This window comes from Furipterus horrens, unplaced genomic scaffold (genome assembly GCF_987537825.1).
Source record: "Furipterus horrens unplaced genomic scaffold, mFurHor1.1.pri manual_scaffold_17, whole genome shotgun sequence".
Taxonomy (NCBI): domain Eukaryota; kingdom Metazoa; phylum Chordata; class Mammalia; order Chiroptera; family Furipteridae; genus Furipterus; species Furipterus horrens.
In genome coordinates, this window is record NW_028327187.1 from 79,256,208 (window position 1) to 79,277,059 (window position 20,852).

Below are 20,852 nucleotides of genomic sequence, written 5' to 3' on the forward strand. Positions count from 1 at the left end.
CCTGGCCTGCAACCCAGGAATGTGCCCTGGCAAGGAATTGAACCGGTGACCTTTCCATTTGCGGGGTGACATCCAACCCCCCTGAGTCACACCAGTCAGGGCTCAGCATACTGTTTTCAAGGTTCATCCATGTTATAGCACATATCAGTACTTCATTCTTTAAATGGTTGATATACCATTCTTTAAATGGTATATCCACTCTGGATATACCACATTTTGTTTATTCATTCATCATTTTATAGTTATTTGAATTGTTTTCACTTTTTGGCTATTATGAATAATGCTACTATGAACATTCATGTACATGTTGACATATTTTCAGTTCTCGGGTATATAACTAGGAGAGGATATGTTCAGTCATATGGTAACTCTATGTTTAACTCCTTGAGGAACTGCCAAACTCTTTTCTAAAGCAGCTGCATTATTTTGCATTCCAGCCAGCAACTTATGAGGGTCTCAACATTTCCACACCCTCCCCAACACTTGTCCTTGTCTGTCTTTATGATTATAGCCTACTAGTGGGTATGAAGTGATATGTCATTGAGATTTTAATTTCTTTCTCTAATGATTATTGATGTTGAAAGCATCTTTCCATGTGCTTATTGGACATTTGTGTATATATTTTTGGAGAAATGTCTATTCAAAACCTTTGCCCAGTCTTTAATTTGGAAATTTGTCTTTTTATTGTAAATATTCTTTATATATTTTGAATATTAGACCTTTTTCAGATATATGATCTGCAGATACTTTTGTCTCATTCTGGGCATTGTCTTTTCATTTTCTTGATGTTGTTCTTGATATTGGTCAAGTGCAGTTTATCTAGTTTTTGTTTTTTTTGCTTGTGCTTTTGGTGTCATATCTAAGAGACAATTGCCTAGTTCAGACTCATGAAGATTTATACTTGTGTTTTCTCCTGCAAGTTTTATAGTTTTAGTTCTTAACATTTAGATCTTTCATCCATTTCAAGTTAATTTTTATATGTGATATGAATCAAGTTTCAATTTCATTCTTTGGTATGTGTGGATGTCCAGAACCACTTGAAAAGACTATTCTTTCCCTATTGAATTATCTTGATATCTTTGTAAAAAAAGCAAATAACCATAGGTGTATTGGTTTATTTCTGGACTTTGAATTCTATTCCATTGTTCTATATGTCTATCCTTATAAACATATCACATTGTCTCAACTACTGAACCTTTTTAGTAAGTTTTGAAATTGGGAAGTGTTAGGCCTCCAACTTTGCTTTTTTATTCAAGATTACTATTGCTATTCTGGGCACCTTGAATTTCTATATGAATTTTTAGCTTCAGTTTTTGTATAGGCTTCTTAGTGGTTACTGTAGTTTTACTTTATATTTATAACTATATCTACCTTATCACAGTCTACAGGTATTGCCATTTTAATTGCCATTTAACCAGCTTGAGACAAGAGTTTAAACCTTACCTCTGTTCACATCCTTTTACCCTTCCCATTTATAATGTATATGTCTTAAATACTTCCTCTGCATACATTCAGAACCACATAGCACAGTGTTTTAAGTTTTGTTTCAACTGTCAAACATAATTTGGAATACACACGAGAAGGAAAGTCTGTTTTATTTAACTGTATTTTTCACTCTCTTCTTCTTTCTTCCTAATATTCTCAGATTCCTTCTTTTATCATTTCCTCTCTGTTCATAGTCGGGGTAGGTCTGCTGGCAACAGATTCCTTTAGTTTTTCTTTATCTGTAAATGTCTTGATTTCCCTTTCATTCCTGAAGATTATTTTTGCTGGATATAGAGCTCTAGGTTGATAGTTCTTTCCCTTTAGTACTTAAAGAATGTTGTGCTGCTTCCTTCTGGCCTCCATGGTTTCTGATGAGATTTCAACTGTCATTCAAGTTGCTTTTCCCCCATGAGGGTCATTTTTTGCTACTTTCTATATGTGTTCACTGAGTTTCTTGAATGTGTAGGTTTATATCTTTAGCCATTATTTCCTTAAATGCATTTTTAATCTGACACTCTTCTTCTGGATCTCTGATTGTATGAATGTTACATGTTTTGTTGTAGTCTTAGGTCCCCAAGTTAATCTTTCTGTCAGTCTGTTTCTTCTCTCTTTTCATATTAGGTACTTTCTATTGTTCTATCTTCAAGTTCTCTGATTCTTTTCTCAGTTTTCTCCATTCTGCTGTTGAGCCCTTCTGTTGCATTATTTCTTTCATATATAGTATTTTTCAGTTCCAGTGTTCCCATGTTTCTTCTTTATATATTCTTTTGATTTCTTTTTTTGTTGTTGTTTCATGTATGCTTGCAATTGTTCATTGAAGCAATTTTTTATATTTTGATTCTGCTATTGCAGTTGTCCCAATTTTTCCACCTTTGCCCCCCTCTGCTCAGTACCCCCATTCCCTCCAGCAATCCCCCCTTAATTCATGTCCATGGGTTGTGCATATAAGTTCTTTGGCTTCTCCATTTTCTATACTATCTGTAACATCCCCTTGTCTATTTTGTATCTACCAATTATGCTTTTTAATCCCTTCACTGTTTCCCCTCCCACTTGATAACCCTTCAGATGATCCCCATATCTATGATTCTGTTCCTGTTCTGGTTGTTTGCTTAGTTTGTTTTTGTTTCTGTTTTTTAGATTCAGTTGTTGATAGTTGTTTCTTGTCATTTTAATGTTCAGAGTTTTGATCTTTTTCTTAAGTAAGTCCCTTTGACATTTCATATAATAATGGCTTGGTGGTGATGAACTCCTTTAGCTTTATGTTGTCTGGAAAGCACTTTATCTGCCCTCCCATTCTAAATGATAACTTTGCTGGATAGAGTAATCTTGGCTGTAGGTCCTTGCTTTTCATCACTTTGAATACTTCTTGCCAGTCCCTTCTTGCCTGAAAAGTTTTTTTTAAGAAATCAGCTGATATGAGAACCCCTTTGTAGGTAACTCTCTTCTTTTCTCTTGCTGCTTTTAAGATTTTCTCTTTGTCTTTAACTTTTGGCACTTTAATTATGATGTGTCTTGGTGTGGTCCTCTTTGGGTCTAGCTTGTTGGAGACTCTGTGCTTCCTGGACTTGCATGTCTATGTCCTTCACCAAATTTGGGAAGTTTTCTTTCATTATTTTTTCAAATAAGTTTTTAATTTCTTGCTCTTCTCCTTCTCCTTCTGGCACCCCTGTGGTTTCGATGTTGGTATGTTTAAAGTTGTCCCAGAGGTTCCTAAGCCTTTCCTTGTTTTTTTTTTTATTTTTTATTTTTTTAAAGTTTTTATTTAGTTTTAGAGAGTGTAGAAGGGAGGGAGACAGAGAGGGAAAGAAACATTGTCGTGTGAGAGGTTGGTTGCCTCTCACACACCCCCAAATGGGAACCGGGCCCACAACCCAGGCATGTGCCCTGACTGGGAATCAAACCTGAGATCTTTTGGTTTGCAGGCCAGCACTCAATCCACTGAACCACACCAGCCAGGGCTCTCCTCGCTTTTTTTTAAATTCTTATTTCTTTTTTCTGTTCTGGTTGTTTATTTCTTCCTTTTGTTCTAAATTGTTGATTTGAATCTCGGCTTCCTTCCCCTCACTGCTGGTTCCCTGTATATTTTTCTTTATTTCACTTAGTGTATTCTTCATTTCTTCCTTTATTTTGTGGCCATACTCAATGAGTTCTCTGAGCATCCTGATTACCAGTGTTTTGAACTCTGCACCTGATAGGTTGGCTATCTCCATTTCATTTAGTTCTTTTTCTGAGGCTTTGTTCTGTTCTTTCATTTGGGCCGTATTTCTTTGCCTCCTCAATTTGACAGTCTCCCTGTGTTTGTCTTCTGTGTATTAGGTAGAGCTGCTTTGACTCCCTGTCTTAGTGGCATGGCCTATGTAGAAAAGGCACCTGTAAAGTGTGTGGGGTGGAGCCTTAGGTAGTCGCCTGGGTGGGGCAACCCACTTCTGCTGCCACTGCCACCTCTCAGCACCACACCACACTCCTCTCTTCTTCATGACTCCACCCCTCCTACTCATCTAGATGAATATGGGCTTCTTTAAATCCTTGGTTGTTGGACTTCTATACTGCTCAATTTTCTGATGGTTCTGGGCGTTATTTGTGTTTGAGTTCTGGTTGTAATTCTTTCTAAGGATGTGTGAGGAGGCAAAGCATGTCTGCCTATGCCTCCATCTTAACCAGAAGTCTCGGAAGCAATTTCCTATATCAACGTCATTTTGATTTGGTTACATTGGTTTTGTGGAATGTTTAATATATGATGAGGCAAGTCACCCTCACTGTCCCTATATCCATCTGCTTTTCTCTTTTATAGTTTTCTATTCCCAGATATAATTCTTTTTCTACACTGAGCACTTAATAACTGATTGGTGAATTGAATTTCTCTGTTAGAGATTTGAATTGGATTAATTTTCATCTTTGGAGAAATTTTCACAAATTGGTGCAATCTACTTAGTTCCACAGGAGTTTAGTGTCTACTGTCTGCTCCAGCATTGGGCTAGGTGCTAGGGACAGAAGTTCAGTAGGCCATTTCAGCATAATATTCTCATAGCCATAATAGAGATATTCACCAGAAGTTTCGGGAGCACGGAGAAGAGTACTTAGTCTAGCCAATGGTTTGCTAAAATCTTAGAAGATTGATACCTGAAGGGTAAGTAGGGACTGACCAAGAAAAGAAAGTCAGGAAAGATATTTTAGACATAGGGAAAGGTATAAGGAGAGAAAGCAAGGCTGTGTGGAGCAGTTTATGGAAAGTGGACTCTAAAGATCAGGTGTTGGGAGCAGATGAAGTTGAAAAGGTAGGGAGGCTGAATGTACCCCAGGAGTGATTAGAGACCATTAAAAGTTTTTTTATTTAATTATTAAGTAGTTCAAATGTACCAAAAGATATGAAGAATAATATAATGAACATTTGTGTGTTTATAACTTAACTAAAATACAAATTATTACAAATATATTTGAAGCCTCTTGTATACCTCTCTTTAGTTACATTCCCATTTTTCCTTCTCAGAGCTAGCCATTGTCCTGAAGTTGCTAATTATCATGCTTGTGAACTTTAATCTCTTAATATATAGGATGCCTCATTAGGCAACATATCATATTGTTTTCCATGGTTTTCAATGTTATATAAATGGAATCATCATATTCGAGATGTATTCTTCTCAACTTGCTTTTTTCTCTGAACATTGTGATTATGAGATCCGTGTTGACTCTTGTAGCCGAAGTTCATTCATTTTACTTGTTTTCCAGTGTTCTGTTGTATGAGTACATGGCAATTTATTAATTCTTCTGTAAATGAGCATTTCACTGAAGAGTTTTGAGCAGGAGATGACACGGACATATTTGTATTTTAGATATATCACTTTGCTTTGGGATGTGAAAGATAGACTTTAGAGGTTGCAATTGGTGTAGAGCAGTAGTTTGCAAACACTTTGGACTCAGGACCCCTTTATACTCTTAAATATTATAGAGGACCCAAAAGAACTTTTACTTTTTGGTTTACATTAGTATTTAGCATATTATAAATTAAACAGAAAATTTAAAAATATTTATTAATCATTGAGAAATGATATTAATAAGCTTATATATTAGTGTAACAATTTTTATGAAAAATATCTTCAAACCAAAAAATTTGGTGAGAAGGTTGACATTTACATTTTTGCAAATGTTTTAAACGTTTGCAAAAACATTTAAACAACCGAACCCTCAAATCTGTTTTTGCATGTTGTGATATCATGTCATACCCTCTGGAAAATTCCACTGTACACTCATGGGAGAATGAGGGTGAAAAAGATAAATGACATTTTAGTATTATCATGAGCATAGTTTTGACCTTGGATATGCTCTGAAAGAGTCTCAAGGACCCCCAGGGTTCCCTGGAGGACACCTTAAAAACTGCTGGTATGGAGGATCCAGTTTGGAGGCTGTTGTAAGTAGCCAAGGTGAGAGATAATGAGATGTCTAACCAAAGCATTGGTAGGATAGATGTATGGAGAAGGGGAGATGAATATGAGAGATTTAAGGAGAAAAATCAGAAGGTTTCGGAAGGTAGTATAGGGTTAAGGGCAAGGAGAATAGAGTTCCAAGTTAGATACATGCTTTGCAACCAACCTGTGAAGTGGACATTTGGCTAGAAATGGCAGAATTTGAACCTAGATCTGTCCAACACAAAACCCTCTGTTTTGTCTAGGGCAGAGTTAGAAGGGGTAGTCATGGCAAGGAGGTGATGCCCTTCTTAGAGACAGGGGAGAGGCTGGATGAGGCAACAGAGAGACTTTGAAGTGGAGAGGAGGGAAGTAGGAGTTTATGAACCCCACAGTTTGTTCTAGTTCAGGGTTATAATGATGTACAGGATGGGGATTGGGAGAATGGAGGGACCTAAAATGTTCTGAATCAGAGGAACTTAGAATGTTCTGAGTCATTACCAAGCTGACTGCTCTAAGGAGTTGTGTTTGAGCTGAGCAGGCAGTGGAGATGTCTTCTAGCTCTGATTTTGCCTTATTGCATGGCAGGATGGATCCATGCTGTACTGACCCCTGTGGACTGCCTTGCCTTTGGAGGAAACTTCTTACACAGCCTTAACATCGAAATGCAGCTCAAGTGAGTCCTGAGGCTGTGGTGATCCCAACTTGCCCACTCCCAGTTGCTAGAGTCCTTGGGTTCTCCCATACAGTGTGGAGTGTAGCATTGAATGAGACAAGATGATGAGAAAGGAATGGATACTGGTTCCTGGTCCTGTTCAGTATGAGGAAGAACACCTCTTCCTCACTTAATAGTTACATGTCAGATAACCTTTGAACCCATGTTTCCTAAGCCATAAGGTAGGGTCTTACAGGGTAATTAGTTGTAAGGATTAGAGATAATGGATATAAAGCATCCATAACAATAGCTGATGCATAGTAGGTGCTCTGTAAAGGGGATCCTTATCACTGTTTTGCCTACTTCTTCCAGAGCTTATGAGATTGAAAAGCGGCTGAGCACAGCAGACCTCTTCAAGTTCCCCAACTTTGAGACCATCTGTTGGTATGTGGGAAAGCACATCCTGGACATCTTTCGAGGTATGAACCCCTTTGCCAACTGTCCCTTTCACCTTGATCCCCTGAGCGTGCATGCATGTGTGTGTATCTGTGCATATAACCATCACCTCAGTCAAGATTCAGTACTGTTCCATCACCACAGATCTTCCTGGTGCTGCCCATGTGTAATCTCACCCACTGTTTCCCTGTGCTATCCATAACTTATGGGAACTACTCATTTATTTTTCATCTCTACAATTTTGTCATTTCAAGAATGCTATAAAACTGGATGCATACAGTATGTGATTGGCTTTTTTACTAAGCATAATGTAGGGTAAAACATGGATTTAACTTTTTAAAGACTTTATTTATTTTTAGAGAGAGGGGAAGGGAGGGAGAAAGAGAGGGAGAGAAGCATCAATCAGCTGCCCTTCACACACCCCCAAGTTGGGACCTGGCCAGTAACCCAGGCATATGCTCTGACTGGGAATTGAACTAGTGACCTTTCGGTTTACAGGATGATGCTCAGCCCACTTAGCTATACCAGTCAGGGCTGGATTTAACTTTTTTATTCAGGAAAGCTGGCTCAGAAAATTGGATAATGGCAAAATCATCCCTATTTCCTACCAAATGAAGCAAGGATCTCAGTCTGGAGAGTCTCAGAGCTTCCTGAGAAACTGCTTCCCATAGAGACAAGGCCCAGTCCTGATCATCCTGGCATCATTGTGCTGGTTCCAGTTATCAGCCCAGGCAGAAGCTCACCTGCTGGGTTTCCTCTTACCCGATCTGTTCTGAAAGAGAGTGGCTCCCTTGATCAGACCTGATATTCTTCAAGGTGACTTGGCCAGGAGGAATCAGTATCTCAGAGTTGTAAAGAACCTCAGAGACAAGTCTCCTACCTAATACCTCAAGGCTCCATTCTGCCACCTAGACAGACTGTCATTTAAGTTTTCAGTCAGAGGGTAGATAGCTGTTCAGAATTAGTAATAACTGCTTATTACTTGTCTTGAACAGCTCAATTCAATAGAAAATTCTTTATTGAGCGTAAATCTGGCAGTCATAGCTCCTCCTGGAGTATCTCAGAACAAGGGCATTAATGGCCTTACAGATCTGTGTAAATGGCAGCATGGTCCTCCTGAGTGCTGCATTTTGAAACCCCAGGCAGGTTGTAGTGTGGTGGGAGAAGCACAGGCCTTGGATTCAGACAGATAGGGTGTCAGTATTGGCTTTGGCACTTTACTAGGTGTATGCCCTTGGTTAAGTCTCTGCCTCTCTCTGCCTCAGTGTCCTGGACTATAAAATGAAGATAGTGATACTTGGCTTACAGGATGAGTATAAAGATTAAATGAGATAATAGATGTCATATGCCTGGAATGTAGTAGGTACTCATTAACTGAACACTATTATAAGAACTGAGATCTGGCCCTGGCTGGTGTGGCTCAGTGGATTGAGGACTGGCCTGTGAACCAAAGGGTTGCTGTTCGATTCCCAGTCAGGGCACATGCCTGGGTTGCAGGCCAGGTCTTGGGGGTGCACAAGAGGCAACCAGACATTGATGTTTCTCTCCCTCTCTTTCTCCCTCCCTTCCCCTCTCACTAAAAATAAATAAATAAAATATTTTTTAAAAAACTGAGATCTGGAGTTGTGTTTAGAACCTTGAGCATTTTCTCTGACTGCCTGAATAAAGTAACAAACCCTTCACTTCCTTGCATGGCTTTGTTCACCCTGCCTTCCTCTTTCACCTTCTAGGTTTACGAGAGAACAGGAGACACCCTGCCTCCTACCTGGTCCATGGTGGCAAAGCCCTGAACTTGGCCTTTAGAGCCTGGACAAGAAAAGAAGTAAATATACTTATTTCTGTACCTCCTCTAGAGTTCTGCCCTCCATAGGGACTGGCCTTGGGTGCATGCTTTGGGAAGGTGGAAAAGGCCAGGGAGGCTTGTAGGCTTCTGGCTCTAGAGTAGAGGACTGGGAGTCTTTGGATTATGTTATCAAATATTTCTTTCTGATTATAAAAAAGCAATACATGCTTACTCTAGAGAATTAGAAAAATACAGAAGAGTATATGGAAGGAAAGTAATTTTAATATTCAGAGGAATTAACATTAACACTGGGTATATGTTCTTCTGATCTTTCTTATGTACATTTAAAAAACATAATTGCTGTCACCATGTACATACAACTTTGTATTTGAATTGATTGGCTTTTCTTAATTTTTCTGTGTCACTAAAGTTCTCCATAAACATTTAATAGTTATAGGATATTCTTTTTCAGGAATGTATCACTTTTACTTAACTACTTGTTTATTGTTGCTTCCTTTTTATTTATTCATTTATTTGGGTGACAGTTAATAGAAAATCATGCAATGAATATGTGTTTGCATTAGTTTTTGTCCCTCATCTCTTGATTTTTTCTTCAGGATAGTTTCCTAGAAGAGCAATTACTGGATCAAAGTATATGAAAAAAAAAGTAAGACTCTTGATGCAGGCTGCCAAAGTGGCTCTTTAGAAATATATCAATATCTATCTATCCAGTTGAATACTAAACAGCTATAAAAGAGATTAAGAAAGCTCTCTATGTACTGATTTGGGAAGATCTCCAGAATTTGTCAAGTAAAGGTGTAGAACCATGTGTATAGTGTGCTACCTTATGTGTAAAAAGGGGGAAAACAACATTTATATTTGTATGTGCTTTTATTTGCCTGAAGACACAATCTGGAGGGGTGCAGAAGAAACTAATAAAAGTGAAATATGGGGCTGCCCTAATGGAGCTGATGGCCTAATGGGGCTGATGAGGCTTATATATCTTTATATATTGTTTGATTTTTGAATTATGCGACTGGATTATCTACTCAAAAATTTGGCTTTTTAAAACAATTTTAAGAAATGCAAAAAATAGAAGACATATCAACATATTCCTTTTTGCTTCTCATACTTTTTATAGACTTCTTCCCCTAAATACAGTGACCTAAGAAGACCTTTAGCTGCTGCAGGCTTGACTTGCACAATCTCCCCATTTTCTGTTCCCAGTCTTCTCCTCAGATATCCTTGGACTTCATGTGATGTGCCTTTTCTTGCTCCCTAGACTCATCTAAGCCTGGGCCTTAGCCTTTGATTCTGTTTCTTTTCATCCCTTAGGTGTGGCTACCTTGACTTTCATCTCTGATATCCTGCCCCACCCCCCATGAAGTGAACTTTAGAGCGACTCTGTCCCAGAAACACCAAAAGGGAGGGAAGTGGATGGGTCCTAAGTACTCATGTCTTGGGCCAGGATGGCCCAGGGACTGCGGGATGGCCCCAAATAGTGTGGCCAAAGGGAGCTGGAGGAGAGTAGGACACAGATCTGAAGAGTTCATGCTTATGGGAGAAGTCTTTTGAGAAGTGCAGGTGACTTCCATGAGAGGCACTTGCTCCCTCACCTTTCCAGAGCCCCTGGGCTGGGAAGAGGAAGCTGTTAAGGTTATCTGGCTGGGTCATGTGGCTTCTAGGCACCAACCCTTGTCCAGCCACCAAAATAAATCCCAGATGGATTAAAAGAGTTAAAGGAAAAAAAGAATGAAACCATGGGAAAAAAAGAAGTAAATGCTGAGGAATTTTTATCAGTCATCTGGATACTGAAGTGAGGTGAAAACTGGTAGAAGAAATTGTAAAGGAAATACTTGAGAGATCTGGCTACATGAACATGTAAATCTTGAGGACTCAAAAAGATTGCAAATGAATTAAGAGAGACAACCAACAGGTCTCTCCTTGGGTTGCTGTTGAGCTACCTGTGGGCCGGTAGCTACTCAGCACTGAGTTTTGTCCTCCCAAGTGTAGAGGCCGGGATGTCCTCAGGGATCTCCCTGAGGTCCTTGACTTTTTGAGGGGTGTGTCCCAAGCCTTCACCTGAGTTCCTCACACATCTTTGTCGCTGTCCTTTATCAGATATGTGTCTTGCAAATATTTTCTCCGAGTCTGTGATTTGTCTTAACAGTGTTTTTCCAAGAGAAATTTTTTTTTTTTTAAGTCCAGTTTCTCAGTTCTTTCTTCTATCGTTCATGCTTTTTGTATCCTAAGAAATCTTTGCCTAACCCAAGGTCAGAAAGATTTTCTTCTCTGCTCGCTTCTAAATGGTTGATAGTTTTAGATGTTGCATTTAGGTCTGTGATCCATTTTGAATTTGTATGTATGTCTGTGTCACAATGTGGTGCAAGATATGGACTGAGGTTCTTTTGGGGCATATAGATGTCTAATTGGTCTGGCACTATTTGTTACTACCCTTCTCTGTTGCCTTAGTACCTTTGTCAAAAATCAGTTGTTCATTTTAATGTGAATCTATTCCTCATGCTTTTTGTTTGACAGGCTCTGCCAGACCATGAGGATGAGATCCCGGACACAGTGCGGACTGTGCAGCTCATTAAAGATCTGGCTAGGGAGATCCGCCTGGTGGAAGTAAGCAGGGAGCAGGGGAGACATTTGGAAAGGGCTTTAGGCTCAAGTGGCAGGTCAGGCCTCTGCAGTTGGCATAAGAGCTCAGGGGAAGGGTTGGGAAGACCCCACCAAGGACTCTATTCATTCATTTATTTAGTCATTCAGGTAATTCTATTATGTGCCTCGAGTGTGCCACACATTGGGCTAGGTGCTTAGCATATATGTGTGTGTATATATATATATATATATATATATATATATATATATATATATATATATATATATATATATATAAAATACAGTGCTTGCTCACAAAGAACTCACAACCTAGTAGGGGACGCTGAGCAAAGTTAACCTGTCTAAGCCTTGTTTCCTCACCTCTAAGATGGGGATAACGCTACATACTCAGGGATTGTTAAAAGGATTAAATAAGGTAATACAGTTTGAGCATTAAGTATAGGGCTTGGCGCACAATACATTCTGATGATGTGTCATGGTGGTGGTGGGTGGTGGAGGTCATAGTAGTAGTAGTTGTTATTAATATTTTGACTCAGTCTCTGCATTCTACAAAATGACAGTTCTCCCTGGTTGAAGATGATTACAAAGCCATGTTTCAACAGGTGGCATAAACTACGAGGCAGTAAGGTGTAGTGGTAAGAGACTCAGAGAAACGGGTTCTGGTTCCTGCTCTGTCACTTGCAAGCCTTTCATAGCCTCAGTATCCTTATCTGTAAAGTGGGGATAACTCCACCTCTTCAGAGTTTTATTAGAAGTAAGAACTGATGAATGTAGAGCCCCTCACACAGTGCCTGGCAGAGTAAGGACTCAATAAATGTGAGCCATTGTTATTAACAGACTTTGCAGCAAAGAGAGAGCGCAGTGTGGGCTGGTGAAGCAGCAGAGGCACCAGAGGAGAATCGGACTTCAGGAAGTTTAAATTTTCCTTTAGCTCAGAATCTAAAAGTTCTATTTAGCACTAAATCCATGCTGAAGGGTGGTCAGAGTGAGCTACTGGAAAGTTGGGCTTCTAGCCTCACCGCTTACAGCATGTTCTACTGCCTAGAGCATAGCTTCCATTTCCCACCTCCTACCTCATTTTCCTGCACTCCCATTTGTCAGAATCCTTCCGGTTTCATTGAAAGACCTACCTTTTTTCCAGCTCTTCCCACTTAAGCCAATTTTGTATATGCAGAACTTTGGGCTAGTTGAAAGAGGACTTAGTGATGGGTCATATCTGATCCATTGACTTTCAAATATTTTAAAGCAATGGAATCCTTTTTTTCAGATAAGATTTTACGTGGAAGTCCAATATATACAACCAGTGAAAGCACAGCTGCTGTGAGTGAGATGAAGATGGGAGGCTTAGGGCTCTGCTTGTTCCTCTTGTTTGCCTTTCACCTCCCTCCAGTTCCCATGACTCCTCCTGAGAAGCTCAAAAGAGCCACAGAACAGCTTTGCAAACCACTTTTCCAGTCGAATTTGTTAATTTTACAGCTGGGTAAACAGAGCCCTAGAGGTGGTGAGATCACTTATCTGAGGCTACAGAGGTAGCTAGTAGCAGAATTAAGAAGAGACCCTCTCTCTCTCTCTCCCAAATTCTTCAGTCCTTGGAGCTTGAACCACACATTTTAGAACTCAATTATTTTGTCTCATGTCAGCTGCTCTTGGAGACTTTTCTCTCCAGTTTTGACAATAATGCTGGGCTTTTCCTCTGCTCGTCTTCTCCATATTTGTCATTGGCTGGGTAAAGAAATGCCACCCAGGAAATTCTGACGACTTATTGTGCAAAAAATAGGGTGTGCATATGTGGAGCATCTGTAAGCCACTTGCACGGTAGTGCCGCCAGTGCCATGAACAGACCTCTGCTATCAGCGGAGAGAACCCTTGAGTAAGCTCTAACCCCCTTGTGTACTAACACTCTTGTAGGATATCTTCCAACAGAAGGTTGGGAAAACAAGCAATATCTTTGGGATGCAGAGGATCTCCCAAGCCGGCTCCATTCCCTTAACCAGTCCAGCCCAATCCACTTCAGTAGCCATGTCCAGGCTACCCTCCAAAAGTGGTTCAAAGAAGAAAGGCCTGAAGCCCAACCAACTCTTCAAGAAGGCAGAGCAAAAGGGCAAGGAGAGCTCAGCCTTGGGGCCTGCTGGCCAATTGAGCTATAATCTCATGGACATATACAATCATCAGGCACTGAAGACAGGCTCTTCCCAGAAAGCAAAGGTGGGTGCTGGCCCATGGGTTCAGCCCAGCCCTTTTGGGTCTCTTGGAAGAGAAGGGTAGCAAAAGGATAGGCTGTTCTGTTCTTCCATCTCCCTTAGGGCCCCTGGTGTTTGGCTACCAGTCCCACTCATTTAACAAGCATTTGTTGAGATCTTGTCTATGCTGGGCATTGTGATCGGTGCTGTACATGTAACTTTCAAGAGGCTGACAGGCTTGTGAAAAAGATAGGCATAAAAACAAATGAGTGCAATGAAGTGTGGATGCTAAATCAGAGGTATGTGTGGGACCCTGAGACACAGATGGGGATGATTCTATCTGAGTAGGGCAATGGTTAGGAGCTCTTCTCAGAAAACATGACATAAACTGAATCTGAAATGCTGGGATGGGAATGACATTTGAGAACATGTTATATGAGTGTAAGGTTGGAGTCTTAAAAGGGTCCTTGAGAAAAGCTATCCTCCAGGGCTCTACCTTGCTTCAAGATTGTGGTGCCTTCTATGGGCATGTGAAGGTGCTCCTCCCTCTTTTTAGGGAACATGTTTTATAAGATTGATAGGGCTCCCCCTGAGCCAGGCATACATTCTCAGCCTCCTACTCCTGTGATCATTTGTGGTTGGGGGAGTGGGACAGTGTAGCAGAAGGTCTTTGTTCAGGTGGTTTTGACAGTGAACTAAACCAATGAAACCAGAGGGAACTGGCCATCCTGGTTCACATAGGAGACCCAGACAGGTGACAACTGAGCTTCCTCCTTCTGTAGGTCAACATCACTGGTACCTGCGTGAATGATTCAGATGATGACTCGCCAGACTTGGACCTTGATGGGAATGAGGGCCCGCTGGCCCTATTGATGTCTAATGGCAGGTGAGGTGGGAAGAATGAGCACAGTGGTACTTGGACTGTTGGTGGCAACATGCCACCAACACAGGGCATGGAATTGGGACCTGGGACTGGAACATGGGTCAGGGCGGGGGGACTGCGCTTGGGAAAAACCCAAATATTATCAGATATTATTGCTCAGTTCAGAGAACCATGGTGTGTTTGTGGAGAGATAGGGGAGAAGTCTAGAATCTAATTTGCAGTCCTCAGAAAAATCTTGTATAATATCTAGAAATTTCAGCAAGTTAGTGGATCAGAACTGCTGGCAGGTGTAATAGGTAGGATAGCATAACTGGTTAAGAGCACTGGTTTTTTATATACCTTTTGCTATTCAATTTTTAGGAATTTATTTTGCAGAAATATTTGCACAGGTGTATAAAGGGAAATGTTCACATCATTGTTTATAATAGTAAGTAATTGGAAACATGTTCATCAATAAGGATTGGATAAATAAATTATGGTACATCTGTAGAATAGAATACCATGCAGCTGTTAAAAAGTAGTGAGTTTAGCCTTGGCTGGTATGGCTCAGTGGATTAAGCACCAGCTTGCGAACCAAACGGTCGCTGGTTCGATTTCCAGTCAGGGCACATGCCTGGGTCGCAAGCCAAGTCCCCAGTTAGGGGCACGCAAGAGGCAACCACACATTGCTGTTTTTCTTCCTCTTTCTCCCTCCCTTCCCTTGTCTCTAAAAATAAATAAAATCTTTTGAAAAAAAAAGGAATGAGTTTACTTATTGACATGGAGAGATCAAGGTAAATTCTTAAGTAAAAAAGTCAGTTTATAAAATATATATATAGGGATAGTCCCATTATGATTTTTTTTATTTGAGAGGAAGAGGAAGATGGAAGGAGGGAGGGAGAGAGGGGGAGAGAGAGACATTGACACAAGAGAGGTACATCAATGTGAGGCAGAAACATCGATTAGTTGCCCGCATCCCAACTGGGGATTGAACTTGTAACCTAAGTATGTGCCCTGGCTGGGAATCCAACCTGAAACCTTTTGGTACGTGGAAAGACACTCCAACTAACTGAGCCACCTTGCCAGGGCTGCTTTGGCTTGGTTCTGTCCTGACAACCCTGAGGGGAGTTAATCACTGAGGTGTTGGCATTTTGTTGTTTTTGCATTTTGAACCCTTCTCTGCCTAGCACTGTCTTGCAAAGGAGCTTTGTATTGGGCTTAGCAGCTAGCTGGTTCTCACTCTTTAGGTTTTGTAGCTGAAAAATCTTATACAACCCATCCCTTAAATTTTTTTTTAATTTATGGGGTTTTTTTGTTTTTTTTTTTTTTTGAATGAGAGAGAAAGAGGGAGAGATGGGCATCAACTTGTTGTTCCACTTATTTATCGATTGATTCCATTTATTGATTGATTCTTGCATGTGCCCTGACTGGGATCAAACTTGCAACCTTGGCTTATTGGGACAGTGCTCCAACCAACTGAGCTACCCTGCCAGGGCTACAACCCATCCCCCTTCAATGGTTAGTTGCTTGGTCCCAGGGGGTGAAGTCTCATAAGCATTGAGTGTGTAAGTGAGTGTGTGAGAGAGAGAGCGCGCGCAAGAGAGACAGAGAGAGATGGAGACAGAGACAGAGACAGAGGAAAATGTCTTCCTTCTCAAGGATTTTCTCAAGAATCCCCATTTTAATTTATAAAAAAAGCATGTGTGCACATGTATGCTTGAGTAGAGAAGCAACATACAGATTTTTCCCTTTTTTTAATTTAACTTTTTTGAAGAGTTTTTTAATTTAATTTTTATTGTATTATTTTTCATTACCATTTAGTTCTCAACAATCACCACACTGGTGTCCATGTCCATGAGTCCTTTTTCTTGTTTGCTTAAGCCCTCCACCCCCTAACCTCCCCTTGAAGAGTTTTAAAATTTAATTTATACAGTTTAAAATTAAAAAAGCATAAAAGAATACATAGTGAAAATGTTTGCTCTCTTCTCTGTTCTCCAATTCCTCTTCCCATGGACAACCAATGTCAATGATTTCCTTCCAGGGATATTTAGATACATTCACACTAATAAATATATTTATTATTTTATACTCGTCAACCAAACTTGTAACAGTAATTACCTCTGGAAAGTAGGATAGGGGAGGCAGTAGAGGAAACTTTCACTTCAGTAGCATTTGAATTTTGTACAATGAGCATGTATTACTTTTCTTAAAATAATTTTAACAGAACATTTTCTTTTCCAAAAATGATTTTTATTTATTTTTAGAGAGGGGAAGGGAGGGAGAAAGGGAGAGAAACATCGATGTGTGAGAGAAACATCAATTGGTTGCCTCTTGTACACGCCCTAACCAGGGGCCCAGACGCGTAAGCCAGGCATGTGCCCTGACCGGGTATTGAACCAGTGATCTTTTGCTTTGCTGAATGACGCCCAACCAACTGAGTCACACTAGTCAGGGCAACAGAACATTTTCTAAAAGAAGAAAAGCTGTTCGCAACAAAAAACATAGGCTTGGGAATCAGACAGTCCTGAGTTTGAATCTCAGCTCTGACATGTATTCATGTGTGATCGTGGCAAGTTAATTAACCTGTCTGCCTCAATGTTCTCATTATATCTATTCTATAGATGAAACTTACTCAGGATTGTTGGAAGAATATGAGATGGTGTATATAAAGTGCTTATCAAAGAGCCTGCCACATAGTAAATACTTGATTAATGCTAACTCTTGTAAATATAATGATGAAGTTGAAGATGAAAGGTGATAATGGTGTGGGTATGAACAAAAGCTGACTAGGTCATCAAAAATCCTGAAACATGTAGGTAGGGCAGAAGATGATAATAAGAGTTACCATTTGGACACTCAGAACACCAGATAGGAGTTGTCAAGAGCCAGGTGCAGAGTATGAACATTGTGAGAACTCAAGTGACAAAGATACGTTAATAGCCTTTTTGTAGAATAGGTTGTCTTCAGATCCCAAGGGTGAGGTGTAGTAGGTCCACCTGGTTGAGCAGGAGGGAAAATAGAGTGTGAGAATAGGGCTGATTCTGAAAGCAGTGGAGCTATCCTTCAGATTTGAGAACCTAGTTACTAAGGAATAAGATTAGTGAGCATTGCCCTTTGTCCAGAACCAATGGTTGGTCTCTGGGGAAGAGAAAATTGAGTCCTAAGGGTCCAGGCTGTAATGGTTATTGAGGACACAATAAGACATTTCCCCTTCCCTACCAGTCTTTCTTGTGCTGTTTCTATTATTTCCTGAATCTGCCAGAGGCCGCCTTTAAGTGAACCTACAGAGCAAGGTATAGAGATATTAACAGACCAGATGATATTATGTCTGGGCTTTTCTCCAAAGTAATCCAGTGTTTTGTGGGGACTGAGGTGTAAATGAAACAAGATTAGCTGTGTGTCGATAGTTGCTGAAACTTAACTGGGTGATAGGTACATAAGAGTTTGCTATACAATACTTTTATATTTTTGTATATATTTGACATTTTCATGATTAGAAGTTAAAAAGATCAGGGTATAAATAGCTGCCATTTACAGAGCCCTTGCTCTGTATCAGATTCTCTCTTAGCTCTTTACATACATTATTTTATTTAGTCCTCACAACAACCCTGAAGGTCAGTGTTTGTTATCTCTGTTTTACTAATGTGGATACTGAGGCCCCAAGAACTGAATTATAAGATTAGCTACCGTTAGGCATTTTCCATGTGTCAGTCTCTGCATTCACTCATTTAATCCTCCCAACCACTCTGGGAGGTACAAAGCAGGCCAATTTAATGAGAACCAAGTCACTGAAAGCTAGTTCACCAAATGACTATTTGTTGAGTATAACAAGTATACTGATTTACCAAAAACGTATTTCTTTTTAACAATAAGGTTTATTTTAGCAGTTTGTACTAGTTAATATTGTTTACCATGTATAACAGGATTATTTAAGGCACTGTTGAGTTTCACTTTATGTATTTTAACAGCTTTTTTAGGTATAATTTACATATCATACAATTAACCTATTTTAAGTAAATGACTTTTAATATATTTAAAGAATGCGCAACCATCACCACAATCCAACTTTAAAACATTTCTCTCACCCCAAAAGATCCCTTATACGCACTATAGTCAGTCCTGGTTCCCTTCCCCAGGCCCAAGCAATCACTAATCTGCTTTTTGTTTGTATAGATTTGCCTTTTCTAGACATTTCATATAAATGGAGTCACACAATATTTGGTCTTTTGTGTCTGGCTTTTTTCACTTAGCATAATTTTTTTTAGGTTCCATGATGTAGTATGTATCATTAATTCCTACTTTTTTATTGCTGAATAGTATTCCATCATATGGATATACATTTTGTTTATTCACTAGTTGGTGGTCATTCATATTGATTCTACTTTTGGCTATTATGAATAATAGTGCTATGAGCATTTGCATACAAATTTTTGTGTGGACGTATGTTTTTGTTTTTCACTTAGGAGTAAAATCTTGGGTCATATGATAACTATTTTTAACTTTTTTAAGAAACTGCTAAAATTGATTCCAAACTGTCTATACCATTTTATATTCCCACCAGCAATTACAAGCTTCTCCATATACTGATTAACACTTGTTATTCTCTGTCTTTTTTAATTATAGCCATTCTGGTGGACATAAAGTGGTATTTCACTGTGGCTTAATTTTCATTTCAGACTAATGATATTGAGCATCTTTTCATGTGACTATTGGTCATTTGTATATCATCTTTAGAGAAATATCTATTCAAGTCTTTTGCTGACTTTTAATTGTTTTATTTGTCTTATTAGAGAGTTCTAAGAGTTATTTAAAGATTCTGGATACAGATATTTTGCCAGATAAATGACTTGCAAATATTTCTTCCCAGTTTGTGGCTTGTCTTTTCATTTTCTTAAGAGAGTCTTTTGAAGCACAAACATTTTGAATTTTATCTAATCCCAGGTTACGAAGATATTTTCCTACGTTTTCTTCTAGAAATTTTATAGTTTTAGCTTTTTCATTTAGTTAGACCTATGATCCATTTTGAGTTTATTTTTGTATATGATGTGAAGTATGAATCCACATTTATTTCTTTGCATGTGATAGCCAGTTATTTCAGCACCATTTGTTGAATAGACCATCCTTTCTCAATTGAATTGTCTTGGCACCTTTGTCAGAAATCAACTGACCATAAATTTAAGGTTTTAGTTTTAGACTTGTAGTACAGTTCTATTGATGTATGTCTATCCTTATGTCATTATCACACTACCTGAATTACTGTAGCTTTACAGTAAATTTTGAAATTGAGTAGTATAGGTACTCCAATTTTGTTCTTTTTCCAAATTGTTTTGGCCATGTTGAGACCTTTGTATACCCATATACATTTTAGTATTAGCTTATTAATTGCTACAAAAAATGTGAGCTATATTTTGATAAGAATTTCATTGAACCTACAGATCAATTTGGAGAGAATTGCCACCATAACAGTATTGAGTGTGACTATTTTTATGTTCTTCTCTTTCTCTCTAGTACCAAGAGGGTAAAGAGTTTATCTAAGACTCGGCGAGCCAAGATCGCGAGGAAGGCAGACAAAGCTAGGCTAATGGCAGAACAGGTGATGGAGGATGAATTTGACTTGGATTCAGATGATGAACTGCAGATTGATGAGAGATTAGGAAAGGAGAAGACGACTCTGATAATAAGACCAAGTGTGTACCTACCTGTTTTTTCTCTTTCCTGCCTTGTCCATTTCACATTTGTTTTTCGTCTTCTTGCTAGACTCCAGACATTAGACCTGAACTTGTTGACATTCTGATTTACCAGCTCTGTAGGTCTCCATGTAAGCTTTGCTTTAGAGATTTATTTATTTGTTTTTATCCTTATTTTATTTTTTTAGAGAGATGGGGAGGGAGGGAAAAAGAGAGGGAGAGAAACACTGATGTGAGAGAAACATAAATTGGTTGCCTCTTACGTGCCCTGACTGGGACTAAACCCACAACCTAAGCATGTGCCCTTACTGGAAATTGAACCGGCAAACCTTTCACTTTGTGGGATGATGCCCAACGAACTGAGCCACACAGGTCAGGGCTACAGTTTTATTTATAAGCTAATTCCTTATCTCTTTAAATCAGTCACTGGTGGTCATTACTTTTAGGAAAATTATAATCATCTTCTTTTCTTTCCTCTGGGTGTTTGACTGAGAATGCTAATCTTAGCTTCATGATAAGTGCATGCCATTGTTTTCTAGAATTTCCCCGAAAGCTGCCCCGTGCGAAGCCTTGCTCTGACCCCAACCGAGTTCGTGAACCAGGAGAAGTCGAGTTTGACATTGAGGTAGGACCCTGCCCTGTGTCTAGTCCTTTGCTCATTCTGGTTATAGAGACAGAAGGCAGATTATTTATTAAGTGAAAGACTGTGTACTAAGTGT

The 20,852-nt window shown here is 39.4% G+C and overlaps 1 protein-coding gene across 5 annotated transcripts in view; it reads left to right on the plus strand.

Annotated features, from left to right (window-relative positions):
* The window catches only part of PHF8 (PHD finger protein 8), a 122,800-nt gene that overhangs the window by 48,660 nt on the left and 53,288 nt on the right, over positions 1 to 20,852 (plus strand). For 4 of the 5 annotated variants that reach the window (XM_090265368.1, XM_090265372.1, XM_090265369.1 and 1 more), the window contains exons 9-16: positions 6,474 to 6,561; positions 6,913 to 7,019; positions 8,727 to 8,818; positions 11,318 to 11,407; positions 13,313 to 13,609; positions 14,367 to 14,470; positions 19,955 to 20,133; positions 20,673 to 20,758. In XM_090265368.1, coding sequence (XP_090121494.1) covers positions 6,474 to 6,561; positions 6,913 to 7,019; positions 8,727 to 8,818; positions 11,318 to 11,407; positions 13,313 to 13,609; positions 14,367 to 14,470; positions 19,955 to 20,133; positions 20,673 to 20,758 — 1,043 coding nt within the window. The remainder of the gene's footprint in view (positions 1 to 6,473; positions 6,562 to 6,912; positions 7,020 to 8,726; positions 8,819 to 11,317; positions 11,408 to 13,312; positions 13,610 to 14,366; positions 14,471 to 19,954; positions 20,134 to 20,672; positions 20,759 to 20,852) is intronic. The other variant, XM_090265371.1, reaches the window with a different exon arrangement.